Raw genomic sequence first — 20,939 nt, 5'->3', positions numbered from 1 at the left:
GGTCTTTGCAAATGTGAAAAGGTCAAGACATCCAGAATTATCCAGCGGAACCCTTTATCCAAAGGGAAGTGTCCGTAAAGGGGGGAGGAGAGGGGAATGTGGGGGGAGGAGCTCTGAAGATGAAGGCAGTGACTGGGTGATTCAGTCACAAGTCCAGGAGCTCCTGCCACCACCAGAGATGGCCAAGTCAAGGAGATAGTCCCTTCAAGGGATATGAGAGCCGTGAGGTCCTGTCAACCCTTTGACTTCAGACTTCTTGTCTCCCCATAACTAAGAGAATAAACGTGTGTTGTTTTAAGATATCAAGTTGCTGGTAATGGCTGTCCTAGAAAGCTCCCACAGGTGCTTAAGAGAAAGAATCTATTTGATTCATAAGCAATCCTTTTTGTTCCAGTACAATAAGGACAAAAGATTGCAAGAAGGGCTATTTTGTGTCACTGCGTTCACCTCCTTCCAAGATCATCCTGTTTCCCTAACCATAGGATACTCCCCCTGGGCTTGCTATGGCTGATGGAAACCAGAATAGAGAGCCGTATCACAGTATCACAGGATTTAGTTGTGGGGACAGGGAGAAGCCAAGGTAAAGCCATGATAGTCCTCACAAGACAGGGGAAACTGGAGCAGACTGGGAGAGGGCGAGAACCTGTGAGGCCCACAAGCTGGAGACCTTAGCCAAGAACTTCCCAGTCCCCCTGGTAAAATAGAGTCTGCATCTCCCACAGGGGCTATGTTCTTGTCACAAGAATTATGTAAAGATACCTTATTTCCCTTGGGAGAGGGCATTCTGGACCTCAGTTCCCGGCCCCCAGACCAACTTCCGCTTTCCAAACCACCTGTACAGGGTTCCACTCCAGTCATCTGTAACCCCCTTGTTAATCTGAGTGGCTCTCACTGAGCTTCTACTCTTTTCAACCAGCAATCCCTGACCAGGACACGAGGTCATCTTTCCCAGGGCCCGGGAGCTAGGGAGCAGTGGAGTCTGAAAGCTGCTCTGTGGCATCCTGAAATCCATCCCTGAAACCCTGCAAGACTCGTGAGTAAGGAGAATGGTGCCAAGTTTCTCAGCCTTCAGTTGATTTTGTTGCTGTTGTTTGGTTGGTTGGGGGGTTGTTGTTTGTGTGTTTGTTTGTTTTGGTTGTGGTCTTTTGGTTTTTTGCTCACCATATATCAGATACTAAGGGCTACAAATGCTTTAAATTATAAATTTGTGGGGGAGGAGTGCCAAGAGTTGAATCTAGGGCTTCACCTATGCTAAGTACATGGTCTCTCACTGAGCTGCTCCATAACAGCAACTCATAACCTGAAACTAAAACGTAACTATCCACAGGTCAGCTAAATCGTCCTTTGTACCATTTCAATTTAACCTGTCCAAGGGACTTACCCTCCCCCACAAACAGGGCTTCCAGAAATATCTGTGTAAAATAACTACATTTCCCATGAAACAAAACACAGAAACAGAAAGGCCATTCTGGGCACTGTCACTCTGCTGCTCACACTCAGCTGATATCTAACTTGTTCTGTGTGGAGAAGAGAACAGCCTGCCATGGGTTACTTTTGCTTGCTAGAGCATGTTTATTTGTTGTTGTTGTCTGTTTTGAGTGAGGTTTTAATTCCTGTTATCAAGGGAATTGTTATTGTTTGGAGTCCTATTTGGGGATTAGATTTTTCCCTTATTTGACCTTCTCTCTAGGTTTTTTTTTAGACATGTCTTGTTATATAACTTAGTTTGTCTTTGAACTCAATATTTAGCTGAAGCTGAACTTGAACTCAACCCTGTCCCCTGCATCACTCTCCTGAGTACTAGGTTTATAGGCATAACCCACCACGCCTAGTTCCTAACTCCTACTCTTGATGCCAAACAGAACGATATAAAGTATGTTTTAGATCTTAAGCAGCATCATAGAAACTGGGGAGCCCACAGGAACATTGCTCCTTCATTTTATCAAAACGTCTCTTCTCTGCCCTAATTTCTCAGATTCTGTGGACCTACTCGCTTTTCAGGTAGCAAAAGCAAACAGCATCTCATTTTGATTTGTGCCTCAGCAGGCGAGTTCTAATCAGCCAGTCTTGCTCACAAAAAGGCTGGAAGAATGCATGCTACTCATCGGAAACCCCAGCAATGTTCCCTTTACCAATGCATTTAACGTTTCTGTCCCCGTCTCACTTCCTCACTCCTCCCCACATAAACAGGATATCTTTTCCAGACAGGCTCAGCTGAGGCTTCAAAAGCAGACTAAAGCATCTCCATGGTGCTGCTCTGCTCTGGCAGAACGATCTCTCCGAAAGAAAGGGGAAAGACTGCGTGCCGGCTAAAGACCTCTTTGTCATGAACTGCCATCAAATTTCCCAAAGCCAGTCCTTGGCAGGAGACTGTCCTGGTGATGCTAACAGATGTGACGTCAAAGAGAAGACTGCCATGTTGTAAGCTGAGGAAATACTACTTCCCATGTCCCTGTCTCAGAGTCACACAGCCCTGGGAATCAGTCCAGGCTTCGTGTCACACGACGTCTTCTTACTCCGAAACCTTGCCAGTAGCACCGTGGCTTCCCAAACACCAACATGGGAAAGTTGGATCTAAGCCCACATGTGAGCAGACATCCAGAGACCCTCCAGGTGCCTCACTGAGAAGGACCAGTCTCTACCACAGCCACTCACGCCCATGGGAAGCACAGTTATGGGACTGTCTACAGGGACACATTTCATTTACCCATCCCATCACTGCCTAGGTTAAAATAAGACTAGATTTACGTTTCCAATGCTCATAAAACAGTTTATTAAACAACACCAGAGCTTCCCCATGACAACACCAGTCTGAGAACTCTTACCATTGTGCAGGAATCATAGATTTGTGGAAGAATTCGGGTGTGTCTGTGAACTTAGAATATATAATATTTTTGTTAAGAGTTTGCTTTCATGAAACTATTTTGCAAAACAACTTCTTCACTTGTATAATATCTGGAGCAAAACTTTGGGATAGAAGGCTCTTGGGTAAGTTGCTTTGGTTCAAGTTTCTAGAACACATCTTTTCTCTGCATGTCAGTGGGTAATTCAGCAAAGTTGCAGTCAAGTGTTCTAATAAACCACAGAAAAGTCATTACCTTTATCTTCACTACCTGTTGACTAAAATTTAGAATTTCTTCAAACATAAACACAGTTAAAAACATGATAAAATCTGCCAGACATTGGTGGCGCACACCTTTAATGCCAGCACTAGCGAGGCAGAGGCAGATGGATCTCTATAAGTTCAAGACCAGACTGAGCTACAAAAGCTAGTTCCAGGACAGCCTCCAAAGACACGGAGAACCCCTGTTTGAAAAACCAAAAACAAAAAACATGGTAAAATCAGTTCCACTACGGTGTCATGAGTGACAGCCTGAAGCATGTACAGATTATATTACAACTGTTGCCCTGATCACAAAGTGTTTCTTATACTTCCATTAAAATTATAGCAATTTCAGGAACTTTGCTAGATTTTGTCATCTGATGTACTAATAAGGAAGTCCATTTTTCTACATCATAAATTTGATTTTTAAATATGTTCTATATCTTAATATAATTGCCTCCCATTATAATCCTTTGTCTATTATGCTAAGAATTTCAACCATCATCTCTGATCAAAGGTTAGTGGGTTGTTCCCAGGGATCAAAGGGGTTTGTAGCACAGAAAAGCAAGGGTCTCAAGTCTCAGTTCCTAACACACCATGATTTGTCATCTGCAGACCTTTACACACAGTGTTCCTTTTTCCTCCAACATTCATCTTCCTACCCCACCAAACCTCTGTGTCTGGAAAGTCACAATACCACAGTGTTGATACGCTCAATCCTATAGGAGCCCAAGAATCTAGTGCGGCCATACTGACATGGCAACTGGCACACCAAATTGTCACTTACACTATATGTCTCCTGGAGCTCAAGGTCCCTGTCAGTTTTATTTAGCCTTATGTTCCTATCACCATGTCCAGGACTCAGTATGAAGCTGTCACTCTATACGTTTGTTACATCAATTAATGAATTTCTCTATTTGCTTTTACACAGCTATCACACACACACACACACACACACACACACACACACACATGTCTGCTTTAGCTCCACACTGACCTGGATTTCTGGTTTCCCATCCACATACACAGTGCTATTGTTGACCATTTCCACAATGGCCACTCCAAGGTTGCACCGAATCCCGAAGGAAATGCAGAATCCCAGCCCACTCATGATAGCGATGATGTAGCGCTTGGGGAGGCCGCAGCAACTGCAGTCACAGACTGGGAGGTGTGGCCTGGATGCTTGCACGGGCCTTCCTTCTTCACTCAGCTCAATGCTGTCTTCCTCTTCATTGGTCCCGTCAATTTTCCTGCATCACAAAAGGAATAGGCAGAGAACAAAAGCCAGTATTCAAGGTGAGGGTAAAAATAAAAACGGTGCGAGGAACAAAGGGAAGACAACCCACAGAAGGGTGCAGTTTGTGTTCTAGAAGTTGTCATCAGCCGGGTGTTGGTGGCGCATGCCTTTAATCCCAGCACTCGGGAGGCAGGGGCAGGCAGATCTCCGTGAGTTGAGACCAGCCTGGTCTACAAAAGCTAGTTCCAGGACAGCCTCCAAAGCCACAGAGAAACCCTGTCTCAAAAAACAAAAAAGAATTTATCATCATCATCATTATTATTAAAGGAGAGGATGGTGGCTAAAATAACTAATGTTCTGGATATTGTGTTGGGCATGCATGGCACCAATCATTCAGAACTGCTGGGGTTGGCGGTGTACACCTGTGATCCCATCAAGGGGCATCGGGGACAGGGAGATCTCAAGTGCAAGCCTGAGGAGCCCAGAAAACCTGATTGCAGCCTGGAATGCAGAGTGAGGCCTTATGGAAAACAAAACAAGACTTTTAAATGTCATACAAACACTATGAGGTGAAGTACCCCCGTGCCATCTATAGACGAGGAAACCTCTTTTGAGGATGTTTGCAAGACCAGGTCCAGATTCTATGTCCATAACAATATTCCAGACTGAATTTCTGCTAAAAAAAAAATGAGACAACCACATGGCATGACCCAGCCATTTGGGTCACGAAATGTCAGGTGAAGCTTGTTACGATTATATGCAGGAAAAAAAGCCACTTGTAGATAATTTTCACTGACTTCTCTAGGTTCAAGGGATGATATGTCCTTACTATTACCAGCTTCTAAAGCAGTGGTTCTCAACCTGTGGGTAACGACCCTTTCACAGGAGTCACATATTAGATATCCTGAATATCTGATATCTATATTATGATCCATAACAGTAGCAAAATTATAGTTAAGCAGCAAAAATAATTTTATGGTTGGAGTCACCACAACATGAGGAACTGTATTAAAGGGTCACAGCATTAGGAAGATTGAGAGCCATTGTTCTAAAGCAATAAAGGTAATTGAGCAGACAACACTATCAATTATGAAAAGAGAAGTGTTTGGGAACTGAGGAGATGGTTCAGTCAGTGAAGTCTTTGCCATGCAAGCATGAGGAGACTAGTGTGGGTCCCCAGCATCCACATAACAATCTAGGACCTGGAGAGCACATCTGGGACCCAATGCTGAGGTAACCTAGACAAAGGCAACCTAGACAAAGTGATGAGCTCCAGGTTCACTGAAGACTGCCTCACACATAAGGTGGAAGGGAAAGTGCTTGCCAGGCAAGCCTGAAGACCTGAGTTCAATCCCCAAGTCCCATGGGGAAAGGAGAGAACCAAGTCCTAAAGGTTTCACTTTCACACACACACACAGTGGCAAGCGCGTGCACATGCGTGCTCTCTGTCTCTCTATCTCTCTCTGTGATATTTATAAACAAACAAAATAAAGAATAAAACGGTGGTTGATGAAGACATTCAAAATCAACCTGACCTCCACTCTCATGTACACACGCACACACTCACACACAGACATGTACACATGTGCACACATTGTGTATGCACACATACAACACAAAAGAGCTATTTATAACCTGTGATACTATAGCCTTTGAGTATGATTCTCAGTTTTCATAAATATTAAATTAATATAAGTAGCTAATGCAATTATTAACAAAATAGTTGATTTCTAAAACAAGTTTCCTTTCCCCACTAATACATACAGATGATCTTCACAGCTGCTTTTGGTAAGTGCACATCCAGAAGAAACACGAACAATCCTTAGACCCACATCAGCACAGTGGACATTTACTAATCGCCTACTACATGCCAGGCACCTGCTTCTGGTGCAGAACAGTGATGCTCCTCCCACAATTACACGGGCAGGGAGGGAAGACACGCACTACACAACCATAGTCACTGGATGACACACTGCTTGTAGTGTGACCCAAAAGTCTTCTCCCTACCCTGGCTCCCCTCCCCCTCTGCCCACATGCTGTCCATACCCCTACTACCTCCTCAGTTTTTCTTAACACATGTCTCCCATGTCTAGTAGATCCCAGGGAGTTCGGGGCCAGCCTGGGTCTACATAGTAAATCACAGCAAGAGCTACATAGTGTAACCTTGTGTCTCAGAAATAAAATAAATTGCTGTGTTTTGTTGTTGGTTTGGCTTGGTGGTTTTATATAGGCAAGCTCAAAGAGGAAGTGTGACAGACAAGTCACCATTTAGATAATCAGACAGCCTATATGTGATGACTAGCTGTGCGACTTTTGGCAGGCACCTTGGCTATTGTGAATCTCCCATTTCTTCATCTGTATAATAAACACAGTATGATACAGAGAGGTTAAGATTTTACGCTACAGAGAATAAAACATTACAGCCAGTGAAGGAGTGATAGGCTCTATCTATGCCGTCCTTGATATTTCATGTGTCGCTTGGCTTCTGTTTCCTGTGTTTTGTGCTAAGTACATTCTCTGTATCCTCTACCACTGTACTATTTTACATGCCTCTGTCTGAATGCTTATCACATCCAGCTAGAGAAGTTTTGTGTTCTTTCGCGTAGGGTGTGGAGAGTAAGTACTCCGCATCGTGTACGTGTGCACGAATGAATGAAGACCTGCCCACCTGGTGGCTGTGGGCATGCGGAGGGCAGGAGCCGTGTCCCTGTCTTTATCACCAGTGCTCACCCCAGTTGACAATGCATCTTCATTCAACCGAGTGGAACTGGGGGTTAGATCACATCATTCCAGACTTGCAGTCCTTAGAGACGGGGTGAGAAGAATCTATTCATCCCTGCCCCGAAATAATCTCTAAAGAAAGGATGAGGGGTACACTTGAGAAAAAAAAGGGAAAAAAAGAATTCCTTTCTTAAGAAATAGAGGGCGTTAATTGTCCATAATAGCTATTTATGCCTCTCGGTTTTCTCTCCGTGTTTGCCTATGGTCCTTCCTTTAGATTAGAGAATCTTTATTCTTCCCAGGACGACAGCCAGCATTGTTGTTTCTCCAAATATAGAAAACTGCAGACTGGGCTGGGACTCTTTCCTCACTAGGGAGGTTCTTTCCATTGTTCTCACATACGATTGTCTAGTAAGCATTTAAGCCCTGGGGTCCAATTGCTCAAGATACTCTGACCAGCCTCCGGACATTTTCACAACAGTTAACTTGTCAGTGAATCTAAAGGTCCCAGGGGCGATAGGGAAGGTTTTTGGTTTTTTTTTTTTTTTTTGCTTGGGGGGAAATAGCACAATATCAAACACACACTGAGTAGAACACACGGATCACTCAGTGAGTGCTGGCTTTGGGAAAGTAGCTAAGGTGAGATCCCAAGTAAAATGAGGGTAAATCCTCAAATCCTCTTAAGATTGTGTTGTGGACTAAAGGAGTGTACACACACACACACACACACACACACACACACACACACACACACACAGAGTTATTGTTTGGATGTAAAATGTTCTCCACAGGCTCTCAGAGGAAGATGGCGTGCATTCTAGAATGAAGCCATGCCTCTCTAGTAGGTTAGGCCCAGCTCCCGGCATGCAGCTGAGCTGAGGAGAGATGGAACACCTCAACACAGAGGACCCAGAGACCATGTAGACAAAACTACTACTCATGAGCTGATACAACAAAACTATGAAAATGTAATGTGAGGGGCTGGGGAGATGTTGTGATAGTTCGATGAGAAAAGTTCAGATATTTGCATTTAGTGAACTGTTTGGGAAGGACTGGGAGGTGTGGCCTTGTTGAAGTTGGTGTGGCCCTGTTGGAGAATGTGTGGTCTCGTCACTGGGTTTAAGGTTTCAAAAGTTCACACCAGGCCCAGTCTCTCTCCTCTTCTCTCTCTCTCTCTCTCTCTCTCTCTCTCTCTCTCTCTCTCTCTCTCTCTCTCTCTCTCTCTCTCTCTCTCTCTCTCTCTCCCCCTGCCCCGTGCTGCCTGTGGATCAGGATGTAAAGCTCTCAGTCACTGCTCCAGCACCATCCCTGTCTACATCCCTCCCTGACAATCATGGACTCACACAACAAAGCACAAGGCACTGCTTATATTCCCAAGCCTCTCACTTCCCAGCCTTGACCCCCAGCCCCTCCACCCTCTGCCCGTTGCCTGAGACTACAACTTAGCTTGCTCCTTTCTCCTTCCCTACCCTGACTTACTTCCTCCACCACAGTTTTTACGGACAAGCTCTCTTTCCATGAATTACTACACCAGGCAGGATAGCTCTCCCTGGGAACAGTGTGTATAAGAGGCGGGGCAGAAGCGCTAGGGGCCTGTATAGTACAGGGTGGGCTGAGAAGACAATGGAGGATGAGTAGAGTTTGCCGAGACATTGTGAGCATTGGTGAGGTGTGATCTGGCATGCCTTAATAGAATCACCTGGTGCAGCCTAAGGTCCTGCAGATAAAGGATGTCACAACACTCGGAACCTAGGCTCACTCAATCTCAGAGCACCCTTAACACAGAGCTCTTTGTTGGTGGGACAGTAAGTGCATGTGTAGCACATCCATTTATTATACAAAGGCAACACTGGCATGGGTGAGGCCCTGGGTTTGTTTCCCAGTATCCCCCCTTATACACACACACACACACACACACACACACACACTCATCTATACACTCACAGAGTCACACACACACATACACTTGGTCATACATTCACTCACACACATTGACACACACACACGCACGCACGCACGCACGTGATGTCACAGAAGCAGAGTGTAGAATGACAGTCATCAGAGGCTAGGAAGGGAGGACAAAGAAGGCGGCATGGAAGGACAGCAAAGGAGGTGACCACGGTCGACAGTAACTTATTATCTACCTCACAAAATACAAAAGAAGTTCTCCTAATGCAAAGGATGCTGGATGATTGAGATGAGAATGCTATTTATCTTGATGTGAAAACTACATTGTAAATGCATTGAATCATCATACTATAGTCTGTGGATATGCAAAATTATCATGTGTTAGTTAAAAATAAGGTGTCGGTGGTGGCGCACACCTTTACTCCCAGCACTCAGGAGGCAGATGCAGTTGGATCTCTGTGAGTTCAAGGCCAGCCTAGTCTACAAGATCTAGTTCCAGGACAGCTAGGTCTACACAGAGAAACCCTGTCTCGAAAAACCAAAAATAAGGTAGCAAAAATAATTTGGTTCTAACTTATGGTTTGAAGCCCAAGCTGCACCTGTAAGCTGTGTGACCTCAGACAACTCACTCAACCTCTCTGTGTTTTGAAAATTGCAACGATAGTAGTCTCCTCTTCATGGTGTTTTTAATAGTATTAAATAAATTACAGTGTCTGGAATATGGTATGCACTTGCCATAATTATATTTTTATAGATGAGCAACCATGGGACGTCTTCATTGTCACTGAAGCTGAACAAATTTGCATGCTAATTTTGGGGCATGCATTCCAAGTTCAGTGCCTTCTGTGTCAACTACACACTCCAAGGCTCCACTATAAGAGCAGGCATCTTCGTCCACTCCTCACTTCTAAACTATTATTGCGCCTTCAGCTGAGCAATTCCGCTGCTTCTTCTCCAGGAAGCGCTAATGATTCCTGCCTGTAATCAACCCCATACGTGAACTCTCAAAGGCTTCCCTGCCTGGCGGCCACTCCCCTAACCAGAAGGAGCAGTCCATGATTTAAAAACATCTCAATAATTCCATTGAGATGGCACTCTCCATCTTAAATATTATAACAAAACTGTGCCTATAACTCCCTTCCCCTGTGGCGTTAACAGCCGGGCTTCTACCTTCCCAATGCCCTTCCTTGCAAACAGAAAACAGTTCACCCTTTGTTTTATTATTAAGCTTGGATGCTATTAAGCTTGGATGCTATTGCCTGGTTTTATGTGAAAAGCAACAAGAAAAGGAGGAAAAAAACCTTTGTATGCCAGACTCTTGGCGGGACACTTTGCATACAATCATCTTATAGACTTGTGGTAGAGCTGGTCTGGGTAATTCTTACACAAAGACCACGAACGCTGAGGGTCTGCTGTTCAGGTATTGTCTTTCCTTCTTTTCCCTGCCAGCCATTTCCACCTAAGGTTCACCTATGAACGCATTGAATCTTGGATTTGGTTTGTTTATTCTAAACTCATCCCATATTATGTTAGCAATGGCAGTGTCCTAACATTAAGCGTCCCATATTATGATGTCAGCAGTGGCAGTGTCCTAACATTAAGCGTCCCATATTATGATGTCAGCAGTGGCAGTGTCCTAACATTAAGCGTCCCATATTATGATGTCAGCAGTGGCAGTGTCCTAACATTAAGCGTCCCATATTATGATGTCAGCAGTGGCAGTGTCCTAACATTAAGCGTCCCATATTATGATGTCAGCAGTGGCAGTGTCCTAACATTAAGCGTCCCATATTATGATGTCAGCAGTGGCAGTGTCCTAACATTAAGTGTCCCATATTATGATGTCAGCAGTGGCAGTGTCCTAACATTAAGCGTCCCATATTATGATGTCAGCAGTGGCAGTGTCCTAACATTAAGTGTCCCATATTATGATGTCAGCAGTGGCAGTGTCCTAACATTAAGTGTCCCATATTATGATGTCAGCAGTGGCAGTGTCCTAACATTAAGTGTCCAATATTATGATGTCAGCAGTGGCAGTGTCCTAACATTAAGTGTCCCATATTATGTCAGCAGTGGCAGTGTCCTAACATTAAGCGTCCCATATTATGTCAGCAGTGGCAGTGTCCTAACATTAAGCTAGCTGTCCTGTGGTACAAGTCTCCAGGCCAGTAGTTCTCAACCTATGAACTGCAACCCCTTTGGGGGTAGCATAGCAAATATTTACATTATGACTTATAACAGTAACAAATTACACTTATGAAGCAGCAATGAAATAATTTTATGGCTGGGTTCGCTACCATATGAGAAACTGTTTTAAAAGGTTGCAGGAGGAATGCTGAGAACCGCTGTTCCAGGTGCTGATCTAAGAGCCTCAGATGCTGGAGAGGATGTGGAGAAAGGGGAACACTCCTCCACTGCTGGTGGGAGTGCCAACTCATACAGCCACTTTGTAGATCAGTATAGCGATTCCTCAGGAAAAACTGGAATCAGTCTACCACAAGACCCAGCAATTCCACTCTTAGGCATATACCCAAAAGATGCACATTCATACAACAAGGATGTCTGTTCCACTATGTTCATAGCAGCATTATATGTAATAGCTAGACCCTGGAAGCAACCTAGATGTCCCTCAACTGAAGAGTGGATAGAGAAAATGTGGTATATTTACACAATGGAGTACTATTCATCAGAAAAAAAAACAATGGAATCTTGAAATTTGCAGGCAAATGGATGGCACTGTAAGAAACCATCCTAAGTGAGGTAACCAGTCACAAAAAGAGAAACATGGTATGTACTCACTCATTTATGGATTTTAGACATGAATCAGGAGAGTGCCAGCATACAACCCAACTGCCAGACAGTCTGGGAAACAGAACCTTCATCCAGCGACTGATGGAAGCAGAGGCAGCTAAACACTAAACTGAACTCCTGGAATCCAGTGACAGAGAGGGAAGACTAATGAGCAAAGGGGTCAACCCACAGAAACAGCTGACCTGAACAAGGGGGAGCTCTTGGACCCCAGACTGATGACTGGGAGGTCATCATGGGACTGATCCAGACCCTCTGAATGTGGGTGTCAGTGAGGAGGCCTAGGTAATCTATGGGGCCTTGGGTAGTATTTATCCCTGGCGTACAAATGGACTTTGGGTGCCTATGCCACAATGAGGGATGCTCTCTCAGCCTGGACTCTTGGGGGAGGGCCTAGGCCCTGCCCTGGATGAAATGACAGACTCTGGAGATCCTCCATGGAGGGCCTCACCCTCTCTGGGGATTGGAGTGGGGATTGGGAGGGGGAATGGGTGACCTGGTGGAGGTCAGGGGAGGAGGGGAGCGAAAGGGAGCTGGGATTGACATGTGAAACAAGCTTGTTTCTAATTTAAATTTTAAAAAATGGGGAAAAAAAGAGCCTCAGATACACAGTTCCATTTCCCATTAAGGCTGTATGACTTGTAAGTTACTAATACAGTTATGAACCTGAGCCAGCTGACTTGGTACACCAAGTTCTCTTTGTACACATCATCCAGCCAAAGTGTAGAAACATCTCTTAGGATAGACATTTCCTATTTTTTAAAAATGATAAATTTTCAAATAAAAAACAATCAGTGGAAAATTGCTTAAGATTACATATGTTTATAATAAGATGGGAAACAAACACCTTCCTTTGTTTTGATGAAATCCAATGTATAATAATTGAGGACAAAATCTGACCACACGTCACTCATGGAAAGAAAGGAATAATGGGAGGAATGGGTTAGTAACCGCTTAACTGAGGTTCAGAGTTATCATTTCTGGTGACTAAGTGCCCTTTGTCAAGTCTTCACAAACTCAGTAGAGGGTGTGCCAACCGTGGTGAGCCCGGCCCAAAGCCAGGGTTTTCATTCCTCACACGGCCAGACCTCTTCGGTACCCCTCAGATAAGCCCATTACACCGTGTGCTTTCTTTTCACATTTGCAATCAAGTGAGTGCCACCACAATAAGATGCTACCTGGAGAGAGACCATGCAGAGGGACGAAACACTCATTTTAAAAATATTATAATCATTGCCTGTATTTGGCTGGTTCGTGTGTTATCAGCAGCACATGATGATCCGGCATCTCAGAGGGAAGCCTTTCTGTTTTAATTACTGAAGTAAGAAGGTCGCTGACCCCATCCCCTTCTAGGATGAACACTGTGTGGAGAGACACAATTAAAAACTCAGCACCAAGAGGAATATAGGGGCATAAAATATGAGAGAGGGGAAGAATCTCAGGCATCATCCAGACTACCAAGAACTGGCCTTCATAGGCACTAATGCTTCCACATTTACGTTAAAAGGAAAAGCCAAATCACATTTTTCACACTAGGATTAGAAATGATCATTCAAACACACAAAAAGCACATCAAGGCTATTATTCACATTTCCCATAATCGAGTAATAAAATAACCATGTCACTATGCACATATGGGCTACTGATGAATTCATCCACAACACCCGAGAAGACATTTACTATTGTCTAAAACATGAACAAATTAAAATGTGATACCAGGTCACTCATACGTGGCAAACTCTCCTGCTATTAGGAATATATTTCACACTAAATTATTTATTTTGTGCATGGACCGAAATCTCTTTGAATTCACTGACAGTCTGGATTTTCCTGCTGCCCCTACACATGATTTTCTGTCTAATGTTTTAAGTTTCCATCTTCAAGCTACCTTGCAACCACTCTCCTTTTTGAGAATGACCTCATAAAGAACCACGTCATATACTTTGTATTGTGTATTTTGTCTTTAAAGCTAGAAGAAAAAAACTACTGAAAATATTTGACTATCATAGTGAATATCTCAAGTTATTTCAGCTCAAAGCCCAACTATATCATTACTACTGAACTGACATGAAATCCTGCCCCCGAAAATGCTTTCTGATTCGATGACAAGCATAGCATGTATAACAGTACCACAAAGCGTGAGTTCTAGTCTTGACAAATAAACAGAGTGCTTGTCTTGGTATTTTCCTAATGTGAGCTAACACTCCCACCCTTATCCTGGTGTTGAGGATTGAACCCAGGACTTGTGCATGCTAGGCAAGACCCAGGACTTTTTGATGATTTTGTCTCCAGGTATAAACTTGGTTCTAGAAGATACTCCAAAAACCATCTAACCTGACCACCCCCCCTTAAAATGCGCTTCTATAAACATGATTCAAAATGCCCCAGACATTGGCAGTATGAGGATACTCAGAAATGAACCTGAAGTTTGAGTTCAGAGTTTACCTTTGTAAGATTCCCAGCGAATCTCCTACGGCGTTCTTCACTCCTTCCTTCCCAGGTTTCAGAATTTTCTCTTTGAAGGTATCGAATGCTTTAAATGGCATTTTGAATGGGGTGGGGGACTCGGAGCCCTTAGCAGACAGCCTCAGGAGCTGGCCTCCTGGCTCATCTCCAGCTCAGGGGCACTGTTTGTCCTTGAGAAACACTCGAAATTCAGTTCTCATGGGGGGGAACTACTTAAAATCAAGAAGAAGGTAAACCAGCCCAGGTGTTCCAACAAGAGAAAACCCTCTCTTCTTGCTCCACAATAAACAAGGCTGAGAGTCGGGGGGGGGGGGGTGCTGGCTAGGAACCCAGCCCCTTGCAACAGCTACAGGCTGAACAGCAAGCAGCCTGCTGTCTCAGGCAGGCGCGCTCAGACTGAGCACAGCCTGTCTCCCAGGCTGCTGCTGGAGAGGCTAAAGTGTGCTCCAGTGCTCAAGGGGACCTGAGACCAGCAGCAGCTGCAGCATCATCGGAGACCAGCTCCAGCCCCTCCTGCCTCTCTCAGCTTGCCGTGGCTCCTTCCCGGGGGCGATGCTATAGAAACCAGCACAGCACCTGCCCCTCTGCAGCCTGGGCTTATTAATGGGCTCTCAGCCAGGACAGGAGCCCAGAGTGAAGTTTATGAAACATTTACCAGCCCTCTCCTTTTCTGAGGTCCAGCCCCACACACAGGCTCTCAGCCACCACTTCATGCCTTTTATTCCCTTCGGAGTAGCAGGGAGGCAGTTTCTCAACTGGGCACAAGCTTGGTTATGTGGTTCAAGGAACAGCTGCCCTTTCGGCTGAATGCGTACCCCAGGCCACAACATCTAGGATTAATGGGGCGTATAGGCGCCTTTAGGGCTAAACAAGGACCCTGAGCTTGTCCTACTGCCTGTTCTGAGTTCTCCATAGCTTGTCTCAAGAAAAAGCTTCATTGAGGCATGTGAAACTTCTCCAGGGACCCTGCCCCTTGGTTCCTTTCCTTCTGCTCTCCATAGCAACACTAGCATCAAGTCAGCAAGCTCCCTGCTGCTTCTGGGGTTTTCCTCAAGTGATAGCCCTTGCCTGGGTAACCTTCCTTGCCCGTTCATCTACACAGCTTTAGGATTTTCCTGTCTCATGAAGGCAACATTTCAATGCCTCATAGATGGGAAGAGCCCAGTCTTCCGTGCCACCAAATTGCCTGGCCCCGGATGATAGTAGTTGTGACCGAAACACCTGCTGGACCTTTGTGGAAATAGCCAGTTGCTTCCGTGTTACAGGCTTCAAGGCGACGCCTCCATTACTAATGCTGCCATGAGGCAACAGCCTTGTCTTGGACGCTCTGATGCTCCAAGCCAAAGACGGCTGTGAAAGGCCATGTGCATATGTAGACCCTCAGGATCCCAGAATTAGTTTCCACAAGTCTAGACATGTTCCCTATACACTGCAGTTCAAATCCTTTTCCAGATCTGAACTGAGTTAAACTAGCATTGGGTCTTAATAGGTTCAGTAGAATTAGCGCCTACCAAGGTCTTCCTATAGCCAAAGCTGTGCTATGAACTCGGTCCATACACCATAGCGATTGCACTGCTGTGGCTTTATATTTAGTGACTTCTTATTTTTCCCAATTTTAGTGACTGGAAACTGGAGTCAAGAAGTTAGCTGTGTCTGACATCACACAGTTAGTTATTAGCATATCCAAACAGCCTTGTTGCTTTCTTCCAAAGTGGACAATACAATGATTTTTTGTAAAATTTACCAACTTGTACAATCATCTCCATGAAACCTACATAGGTCCCTCATACTTACTGTTATTCTACACACACACACACACACACACACACACACACACACACACACACACGGCATCCACACATGTACTGCCTCTTTAGATGGGCATTTTCTGGCTATTTTCTCTCAATAGAATCATGTGTGATTTGGTCTCTTGTGGCTAGCCTCTTTCAGAAAGGCAGACATTCAGCTCACAGCACGTATCAGCTCCTTTCTGCTGTTACTAGCTGGCCATGTCAATTTATTGCTGGGCATTTTGCTATTCTTATTTTGATTGTTGTGAATAAAAGTACTATGAACATTTGTATATGATTCTGTTTTTATTTCTTTTGGGTAAATGCTTAAAATTCCTAGATAATATAAAATGTATGTTTCACTTTTTAAGGAATTGTCAAATTATTTTTAAAGTGAATGCAGTACTTGACAATCCCTCCAGCACATATAGTGGTTCCCATTCCTCCATCTCCATGCCAAGATTTGCTAACTTTTTTTCAGTATAACCATTGTAGTGGGTATAACAGCATCCCACTATGGTTTTAATCTACCTTTCCCTCATGGCTGGTGACACGGCCATCTCTTCAAATGTTTAGGAGCCATCAACATGGTTTCGTGTGGTGGTAGTGGGGCGTGAAATTTCTGTTCAGACACTTTACTATCTTAAATGGTTTTTGTCTTCTGGTTAAGGATGCCATGGGTATGTGTTCTTTCAAAGAACCTGGGCACAGGATCTTTTTAAATATGAGTTTTGAAAATGTTCCCGGGTCTCTCTGTCCTTTCATTTTCTTCCTTCTATATGTTGAAATGCAGACTTTGTGTATTTTGATGAGGTAAAAATCGGTCCAGTGTTTTTCTTTTAGGAACTACTTAAGCTATTCTGAGGCCTCACAGGTTTTCTTCTGTGTGTTATTCTAAGAGCTTTATTGTTTCTTCACTTACAGTTTAAGTCTGTTGAGTTGATCTTTACACATGCTATAAGACAAATATTCAAATTCATCTTGTGAAGATCCAACTGTTTTAGCATCATTTGTTAGAAGTGCTATTCTTTCTTTTTCAAATGTGTGTGTGTGCATGCATGTGAATGTGTGTGTGTGTGTGTGTGTGTGTGTGTGTGTGTGTGTGTGTGTGTAAACTAGATGACAGCTTCGTGTCATTGGGACAACCTCCACTTCCTCTGAGGTAGGGATTCGCACTGATCAGAAGCTCACCTAGTAGGCTAGACTGGCTAGTCAACCAGCAAGTCCCCCTGCCTTATCTCCTCACTGGAATTACAAATGCGTACCACCAGACTGGGTATTTACACATGGTTTCTGAAGCCTGAATTCAGGTCTTCATACTTAAAAACAAATGTTTAATGGCCAAGCCATCCCCTCAACCCAGAAATGCTTTCTTTCCCCAAGTGAATTGCATTGGCTCTTTTATTTTAAATATCAATTGAACAAAACCATGAAGATCTCTGGACTCTGAATTTTGTTCCACCAATCGGTATACTTAATATGTCAGTATCACACTGTCTTGACTGTAGCCTTATAAGCTGTGGATGAGAAAAATGAAAGCCCTTCGACTTTACTCTTTTAAAAATTTCCTTTGCTTTATTCTAGATACTTCACATATGAGCTTTAGGAACAACTTTTCAACACACACACACACAAACACACACACCCCTGCCCAGCCCTGTGCTATTGAAGGGATATTTTCTTGTCACCAACATTGCCAGTACGACCCTGCACCATACAGAACCCTAAGGCCCCAGAAAACCACGTGTCTATTCCTTCTTCCATCTATCCCCTCAAAGATCACTCATTTGTTCAAAGCAAATGCAAGCCAATAAAATATGATAAGCAGCCTCACAGAAAGCATTCCCTAGCAGAACTTCTAATAGTCTCCAACTCCCAAATAGTTTTAGGCTACTTATATATTACATTGTGTCCTGGTAGCAGAACTCACCAAAGGCCACATGACTCTCTAAGAGTCAGAATCAGCTAGGAGCACCAACCATTCCTGCAGAAATCACTGGGCATGAGTCTGTTGGTACTGCGATGGCTGATGATAATAATCACTATAATTTGGGGACATTTTCCAGGTGCCAGACTTTTACTGTTGACTGGTTCATTGAAACACAATTACTATCAATGTGTGACACACAATAAGAAAATTGAGGCACAGAGGGGTAAATACACTTGCTGAACCTCACACAGCTAAGAAGCTTACCTGATGGCATTAGAACCCTGACTTTAGGACTTGTCTCTTAACTCTGTGCTAGAGTTGTTGTTAGATATGAAGCCAGGGTTCTAGTTTGGATCTGGAGTGCCCACAAAAAAATTGTAGTTAAATTATGACCTCAAAAATAGAGGCACTTAAAGTAGACCTAATTAATATGAAGCACTAAACGATAATTTGAAAAACTTTATCAGGCTTCATAACTTTATAAGTACTACGGGAAAATATTTCTCTTACAAACATCTGCATCACTCACTTATTACTAGAAAAAAATGTAGAAAACCCTAGACTGTGTATGGCTATGACTATGTATGTTAAAAAGTTCAACTTGAAGGAAAATGCAATTCATATGAATTTTTTTGGTTTTAGTTTTTGAAGCAGGGTCTCGCTATGTAGATCAGGATGATCCCAAACTCAGAGCAGTCAAGCTGCTTCTGCCTCCCCAGTGCTGGGACTAAAGGTGTGTGCCACCACCGCCTGGCGATGTATGGAATTTTAAAAGTTGTGTTGGAACTCAGTGAGCCATGGACTGTCTTTCTTCTTGCTGTAACTCAAATACTTAAGGAGTTGTACCTTTGTTCCTCCCCTCTCCACTCATTGTGACACACAGTATGTGAACCTGGTGACAACTCTCAGTTAACTCTGCAAAACTTCTCTCACCAGTTTCTTCTGAGTCCTGACAGTGATGGAGTTCGATTAACATGGTCCTCAAAAGTTTACTTAGAAAAGGACTTTTTGGGAGGGGTGGAGATGGTATGAATGCAGTAGTCACGTATGAAATTCTCACAAAAGCACCCCTTTTATAATAAAGAGGAAATGGGATAGAGAGATATCTTAGTGGTTAACAGCACTTACTGCTCTTCCAGAGGACCCAAGTTCAGTTCCCAGTATTTACAAGATCACAGTCACCTGTCACTCCAGCTCTAATACCCTCTTTTGGTCTCACAGCACCTGCACGTGCGGACACACACACACACACACAGGAGAGGAGAGGAGAGGAGAGAGAGAGAGAGGTAGAGAGAGAGAGAGAGAGAGAGAGAGAGAGAGAGAGAGAGAGAGAGAGAGAGAGAGAGAGAGAGAATATTGGAGCCTGCATGGAACTGAACCAGGCTCTCTGCACGTGGGCTACAGTTTTGTAGCCTGGTCTGTCTGTGGGATTTCTGGCAGTGGGACCAGGATCTATCCCTAGTGCATGAGCTGGCTTTTTGAAGCCCTTTCCATATAGTGGGATGCCTTGCTCAGCCTAGATGTTTGTGGAGGGGGAAGCTTGGCCCTGTCTCAACTGAATGTGCCAGGCTTTGTCAACTCGCCATGGGAGGCCTTGCCCTTTACGAGGATGGGTTGAAGGGAGGCGGGGAAGGGGGAGGAAGGAAGGGAGAGAGAACCGTGGTTGGTATGTGAAATGAATATTTTAAAAAGGATTTATTGTATTCAATTTTAAAACACCTTTAACTTCATCCTCTCCACTCCTTTAAGCTTTGTAGCTTCCCACAGAATTTCCCATAGAACTAACTTCCAACAGGACTTCCCACAGAACTAACTTCCCACAGGACTAACTTCCCACAGAACTAACTTCTCACAGAACTAACTTCCCACAGAACTAACTTCTCACAGGACTAACTTCCCACAGAACTAACTTCCCACAGGACTAACTTCCCACAGGACTAACTTCCCACAGAACTAACTTCCCACAGAACTAACTTCCCACAGGACTAACTTCCCACAGAACTAACTTCCCACAGGACTAACTTCCCACAGGACTAACTTCCCACAGGACTAACTTCCCACAGGACTAACTTCCCACAGAACTAACTTCCCACAGAACTAACTTCCCACAGTCACACTATTGCTCCTCATGTTGAAACAAAGGAGTGGAGATGGCCCCTGCTGACGTTTTGAGGCATCAGGCAGAGATGGGACAAGAATCATCCTGACAGGCTGGCAAGGTGACTCAGGAAAAGCACTTGGTGTACAAGCTGGATCCATCAAGTTCAAGCCCAGAACCCACGCTTTAAAAACAGCAGTCTGATGGGTTAGCATCTGCCATGCAGCATTCCTCTGGGGAGATGGAGACAGGAGCGTTACCAGGGGCCCAGGCAGGATGGCAGAAACGAGACAAACCCTGCCTCAGCAAGGCGGAAGAAGGAACCTGACTCTCAAAAGAGGTCCTGTGACTTCCGCATGAGTGCCATGGCGTGTGGACACATGTCCCCTGCTGCCACCGCCCCCATTCCACACACAGTTTTTTGTTTTTAATGAGACAGGGTTTCTCTGTATTGTTTTGGAGGCTGTCCGTCCAGCCTGGCCTCGAACTCACAGAGAAACGCCTGCCTCTGCCTCCCAAGTGCTGGGATTAAAGGCGTGCGCCACCACCGCCCGGCTCACAGTTTTTATTTAAAAAAAAAAAAAAAAACACTTGTGAGCCAAGGGTAGTGGCATGTGCCTTTAATTCTAGCACCTGGGAAGTAGTGGCAGGAGGAGGGGCTAGTCAGGGATGCACAGTCAGAGCCTGTCTCAAAAGCAAAAACAAATAAATCACACCCATGGCTCACTTACTGCCTGTCCTTGGTTGCCTCTAACATAGTCCTCATTCCCATTTAGAAGGCATCACTCTCCCCAACAAAATACAGTGATGTCTTATAATATTTCCCAGAGATCGTCTTTCTCTCTGCTGCATCATCTGCCGCCTGGGTACTGTGAACA

General features: G+C 44.3%; 1 protein-coding gene across 1 annotated transcript in view; it reads right to left on the bottom strand.

Annotated features, from left to right (window-relative positions):
* Nucleotides 1-14,696, bottom strand: part of Slc17a8 (solute carrier family 17 member 8) — a 43,698-nt gene extending 29,002 nt beyond the window's left edge. Inside the window, exons 1-2 of the mRNA XM_040755100.1 lie at nt 14,223-14,696; nt 4,101-4,353 (exon numbers count right to left, since the gene is read on the bottom strand). Of these exons, the coding sequence (XP_040611034.1) occupies nt 4,101-4,353; nt 14,223-14,323 (354 nt within the window). The 5' untranslated portion in view covers nt 14,324-14,696. The remainder of the gene's footprint in view (nt 1-4,100; nt 4,354-14,222) is intronic.
* Nucleotides 14,697-20,939: the final 6,243 nt, after the last annotated feature.

This window comes from Mesocricetus auratus, unplaced genomic scaffold (genome assembly GCF_017639785.1).
Source record: "Mesocricetus auratus isolate SY011 unplaced genomic scaffold, BCM_Maur_2.0 Super-Scaffold_100011, whole genome shotgun sequence".
Taxonomy (NCBI): Eukaryota; Metazoa; Chordata; class Mammalia; order Rodentia; family Cricetidae; genus Mesocricetus; species Mesocricetus auratus.
This window is presented reverse-complemented; position numbering and strand designations above follow the sequence as displayed.